This window comes from Rhipicephalus microplus, chromosome 9 (assembly GCF_043290135.1).
Source record: "Rhipicephalus microplus isolate Deutch F79 chromosome 9, USDA_Rmic, whole genome shotgun sequence".
In the NCBI taxonomy this organism is placed as follows: Eukaryota; Metazoa; Arthropoda; class Arachnida; order Ixodida; family Ixodidae; genus Rhipicephalus; species Rhipicephalus microplus.
Genome location: NC_134708.1, coordinates 91,242,390 through 91,248,403, shown reverse-complemented (window position 1 = coordinate 91,248,403; position 6,014 = coordinate 91,242,390). Strand labels below are relative to the sequence as shown.

The following is a 6,014-nucleotide window of genomic DNA, read 5'->3' as shown; positions in this document are numbered from 1 at the left end:
TGACTTCAATGGATGACGAAGATATAAGACAGGTGCGAACATGATAATCATGGCATGTGTGTCATGTAACACATTACTACATGCTGCACTCATAGCAGGCTCGTGGCCCCTTCGCTAGCTTCACATATACCAAGTTTGGTATAACTTCATGTGATTAGATGAATAAGATAAAGTACAAGTCCAAACGTGATAATCATGACATGAAAGTTATGTGCGGCACAATTTACTTCCGTCTTGTAACGTTGTGCTGATTTTCAAAGGACATATCAACCTCCTTCATTCGCACTTCACATATCTTGGATTGCCATAGTACGTGGGAAGAAGAGGAATGAAGTTTATGTTAAGAAACCAGCAGGTTTAAATGGCTGGGCCTAGGCCTACCCTGAGGGGACGTCAAGGACTTGCCTCAATACCGCCTCACGGGCGTGCTGGGTCGCCTAGGTTTGGTCGTTAAGAGCGGGGCTCCGCAGGCCTCATGGAGCTTCGACGAATGGGTCGTGGCCTTAGTGTGTCTGTTCTGTGCCGGGCACTCCCACAGCATGATGTGCCAATTTTTCTGATTTGCCGCAATAGCAGCTACGGACACCAATGGCTGTGACGGACAGCCTAACCTGATTCCAATGCCGTTGTTACCCGAGAACAGCGATCACTGTAAAAAGCACGAAAGACAACGCGATGGCAAACGCCATCCAGTCTGACTTATTAGCTATCATCATACACATCATTATGGACACTTTGGAGCTTGTGCCAATATATGGTCATGGCGTGGTAAAGCAAATGTTGCAAGTAAAATAGGTTTTTAAGTGGCCTTTCTGAGTGTGAAGATAGACACAGTACGGGTATTTTTGTTTCTAAAAAGAAACACATTTGAACGAAGAACGTGATCCCGTAGGTTTTGTCGGCCGATATCGTTAACAACATTGTCGGTAATAACAGTTTATGTGAAAGTTAGCCATAGACTTCAACACCTTCATAAAACAATGTGAGTTTTATTTGTCTGATCAGGCTATCTGCTGGCACTCAGGAGTGTAGACAATGAAAGATTCTTGAAGTCCTGCAAGGCGGTTATAATGATGAGGGCAGTTTGGGCGAGGTCCTGAATTTATTGAAGAATTTGTTACACGAAGATCGTAATATACGATGCTCCCTAAAATGAAAAAAAAAAGCTAATGACAAAAACTGCAAAAAAAAACGAATGCACATCACATGCACTAAAAGTGTGCACTGCATTTGTTTACCTCGACTTATAATGCTCTGTTTCCTCAAAACGGACTTCAGTCTACACTGCGAACTTACAGTTTCGAGTAAATCAGATTCTGGCAGTTGGTATGAGTGTACACAACATACACAAGAGCTGACAGGAAAAAGAACGGCATTGATTATTTACGTATATGCTGATAATTTTCAGAATTGAGCATACAAAAAGCATGACAAATACATGAGGGAGGCTGTAGTGGAGTGCTCTTTCAATTTCAAAAACCTGTACTTCTCTGACGTGCACTTAACTGCGGGGCACAAACCACGGGGCTCAAGCAGTTTCGTGTCCATGGAAAGTACAGCCACAGTAACTATGGTTCAATCTCATAAACTTTGGGCCTGCTGACCCAACTACACGGCCATACTTTCTTCAAGCAATACTTTGGCAGGACCTCAAGCAAAAGACGACCCTTGTAGATTCATATTATTTATTTTTAAAAGAAGCTTTTGTGTATAGCGACATTTTTATTTAGAGTTTACCAGCGCTTGAGTTGCACTTTTTTTATTTGTCACGGGAATTTTCCGCACAACCAAAACCATCGAGCCTGGCAGCAAGTTTGTGTGGTTTTCCGATCGCTGAGTGCACAAGTAGACGAAATATCTGGAGAACCCGTATTAAACTGCAGCTGTCAATTCTCAGAGTCTACATTTGGTGTTGGCCCCAGTGTCGTTGCAATGAACGTTCCAGTGGCATCATAGGTCAGCAAACTCAGACTCACATCGCACGTTGAGTTCGCCAGAGTGGATAATAACACGTGAGCTTGAGACCGAGCCTGTCCGCTCGAGAAAACTCTTGGTGAGTCTGCGCCTGAGTCAGTCTTTGTGAAGTCTCATTATTCGCTGTCTTGGAAGCGGCACAGTGCAGGCTGTAAAAAAGCCAACACGTCCTACGCTCCATGCACAGCGTTCTGTTAACACTGAGTCAGACCATGAATTGAAGCAAGTCACCAGTTGATGCCGTTCCACGAGTGTCAGGAGCAGAGACTCAGCAACGCAGAAGCCTAAATTTACGGGTTGCTTTTTCACCAGAAGTTATACGTCATTCCCATCGACACTGTCGTTCACTCAGCCAAAGCAGAAGGCCGTTGATTTTGTGAGTACACTAATGTACACCTTCAATTTTCTTTACCACCTGTATCTGAAACTAAAAATACGTAAACAGCTTCACAGTTGCTTGCAATACTGAGTATCAGGGGCATAGCTGGAAGGTGGTACAGCGTGGCCGTGGCACTCCCTCTTCCCCCCAATTTTTTCGCCATGGCGTGGAGAGCGCAAAGTGACCATTTCAAAGAGGCGCCCTCCACGAAATCAGAAAAGCCCCCTCCTTCCCCTCTAAAAAAAATGTTGGCTAGGCACCTGCTTGAGTACTGAGCTTTTGTCTCGTGTTATGTTCCCTAATTGAGAATGAGCCATCCTAATGATGCGCAGAGTGTTTGTGGACAATTGAAGTGCTCGTTTTTAATTCAATCGTATTACAACACCGGCGGTTAATGTTTACTGTAGCATAACATTTAAAACGCAATCCCACAATTGATGCTGCCATCGAGCCTGACAAACGAGCTTCACAACTTATAACAAAAATTTGGTTTTGGCAATGCGGTGAACAACAATTAATTCAGCACATCAAACAAATTTTTTCTCGGGAAGCATAGACCCACTATAGAAGGCAAGGTACAACAAACAATCGCTACGAGCAACGCGGCTCGTCTCCCATCTTCTTTTGTGTCTGTGGTTTCTGTGCTAAAATCACTTATGTTGGGCAGACAAGAAACCCAAAAAACCACAATAATCGGTGCTTTACGAGAGATGTTATTCCAATGCAAGTACAAGCGTACAAGAGTAATATTTAGAGCGCTGAGACAACATAACAATCCGTCGGTGTGCTGATAAGCACGCAGAAATTTATTGGTTACGTATATTGAACGAGCTCTTTTTTATATGCAAGCACTTTAATCATTTTCGCGCGGCCCATGCTCAAACACAATCGCAAAATTATTAGTTTGTCAGTCGCATGAAACAAAGACCTACATTGCGTGAAAAGGCACACAGAGCCTTCTCACACTCCAAAGTACTTTGCGTGAGACATTTCTGATATGGATGAGTGGAATGAAAAATCTGATTTTCGCTTACGTGCCTTGAAAATCACTGACTTCAGAACTCAGCCCAACCGATCTGTTGCTGTTGAGATTACATTTGCGTGTACGCTAGGCTATGCGCCAGACAGCTACGTGCCAACAGTCTATGGCACCAGAGAACTATTTTTAGTTTAGATGATGCTGAAGTGACTGTGTTGTCTGATTATGAAGTGTCCGGTCTGTTAAATGAGGGGTTTCCAAAGTATTCTAGCTATCGCTTTATAGAAAACACTATATACAACACTAGCAGAATACTGCAGCTAGTTTGATTACTGCTGATTCATTGTAGTCGGTCGTTCTGATGTCATTGGGATTATTTCTAAAATATCCTACTTATGGGGCCCATCGTGTGGTACCTCTAGCTTAACTTCTCGGTAAGGAGAGTACATGTGTTGTTAATGTTGCTATTTAAGGCTTTGTCATACATGCGGCTTTCCCTCGTAAATAAGTCTTTATTAGCCTTTCGTGTCGCTTTTCAGAAACTCATGAAGTAGGAGTTTCATTGCAAGGTATGGACCTTCTTCGATCTTATTTAGGTGCAGTAACTAGTTTGTGAAAATGAAATGGCTGCTCTTCTCGAACAAGACCTATCTTGTCTGTCACTCTACAAGGATGTATCCTCGGTCCAATTTGTTAATTAGTACACAAGTGACATTTTACATACTCCTAAAGCCACAAAAATTGTACTGTATACAAATGAGCCGATTTAGCACTTCTCCGGTGAATAAGTTTCTCCAATAATCGCAAGAGCAGAAAAAAAGAATAATGCACCAATTACAAGGTATTAAGAAATAATACTATAAACAGTAAAGCTACAAATTTTCGGCAATGAAAATGGCATATGAATAACGATGTAAGTTTACTGAACAATGGTGCATTTATTAAAATTATACTCAGCCTGACTACGCCCATTGTCGTGCAAAGGCATCTCCCATGTTCCGCCTATCAACCTGGTTTTAATATTTCTGCTGCCACGTCCTTGCTGCAAACGTTTTGTTCTCATCGAAATACAAGACCAACTTGAAGCATTTGAAATACTTGGCGTAATGATTTTAAAAACAATGCCATGGGACGACCATGTTAATTAAGTAGAAATAATTACCCAGAACTATAAAACGCATTTCTCAACAGACAACTTTTACCCTCCTATGATAAGCTCCTTACTTACAACTCGTTGGTTTACTAAGGATTAACCAATAAAACACACAATTATTGTGGTGTTTCATCATCCCTCAGTAATGCTTGCCTGTAAGCACTATATTTTAAGAATTCGCTGTCTGTATGTTCTGCGCCTGTCTATGACATACAATTCGGAAATTATTAATAGCGACCATTTCACAGCTAAATTAGCTGGCTTAGAAACCTGGATGCAGACACATTCAGTTTGCCACCCAGAGACTTGGAAAGTGCCATTATAACGAACTAATGACAGTACACCACTGTTTAAACACAATATTTTAGATTTATTAAACTCGTGTAGTTGCAATCGTGCTACAACGACAACATCATCCAAAGTACAACTGCATGAATTTTTTTTTCAAATAGCTGACTCTTTGCCTTGCTCTATTAGTTCACCAATTGGCCTCCACTCATAATTGTATGCCTGTTTTGACAGAGTAGGTTATGCATGTTAGGCATCATTGTTTCTTTGAAAAATCAACGCATGTTACCTTGTTTTCATCTGCAGAAGTTCAACACTGGATTCTGATGTTTAAATTCCTCACGATGTGTTAATACTGCATAATTTTAATGAAAAGGTACTATATTCTTGTTAATATTTTTACTTTTATTGTGCTTTTATTTTTATTTTATTTGCCCAGTTTGTTCTAACCGCTAATTTTTATGACGCTGCATCAGTTTCTGTTTTGTCATTATGAGCAGGACAGTGTGCTCTAAACGCGCCAAAGTGTAGATTCATCGAGCTGGTGCTAGTCAAGCTGCTTCTCAGCGTTTTTTTTTTCTACCACCCCTATATTGATGGAAAATAAAAGACCTCGTATTATTCACAATTAGTGGAAGCGTCTGTGATCGTGACGTTTGGTTCAGGTATATGCGTGAGAGAACCTTTCATTTCTTTACATAGAGAAAGGGCTTGAATTTTCAGGAGAGAATAAGTACCTTCACTAGTGTGTGTGGCTGGCACGAGTGCCTGTGGGCAGGACTGTGGGCAGAAGTGGCAGCTTCAAGTTTTAAATAAATTGAGTTGCTCTTCTGCACTTGTTTTTTCAGCTTCGTCTATTTCTGTTTCGGTGCCTCCACGGTTAAGGTTAGGGAATAATGAAATATAGTTTTACTCTGTAAATGTGAAAAGCATGAATACGCACAGTCTACTAGTGACTCGACCTTGAAGACGGCGCAGGTTCTGCCTGGATCCATGTAAACCATACTTTCCGTGCTTAAGAAGGTGTCTGAAAAACAAAAAAAGAGAAGATTGACATAAATACAAGCGTTTACAATATTGTGTAACGCGAGCATGAAATAACAATATTATTTGAAATTCGCTCTTACAGCCTTATGACTGATGTAACCGGAGAGTCGACGCCAAGTTTGAACACACTAAAATATTCAGTGAGTGAAATTTGAAAGCGAAAATGGCCTCTACACAGAAAGGGCTCCACTTGT

The 6,014-nt window shown here is 41.2% G+C and overlaps 1 protein-coding gene across 2 annotated transcripts in view; it reads right to left on the bottom strand.

Moving 5' to 3' along the window:
* Nucleotides 1-973: 973 nt before the first annotated feature.
* Nucleotides 974-6,014, bottom strand: part of LOC142771395 (uncharacterized) — a 46,307-nt gene continuing 41,266 nt past the window's right edge. For both annotated transcript variants that reach the window (XM_075872873.1, XM_075872872.1), the window contains exons 4-5: nucleotides 5,717-5,800; nucleotides 974-1,147 (exon numbers count right to left, since the gene is read on the bottom strand). In XM_075872873.1, coding sequence (XP_075728988.1) covers nucleotides 1,002-1,147; nucleotides 5,717-5,800 — 230 coding nt within the window. In that variant the 3' untranslated portion in view covers nucleotides 974-1,001. The remainder of the gene's footprint in view (nucleotides 1,148-5,716; nucleotides 5,801-6,014) is intronic.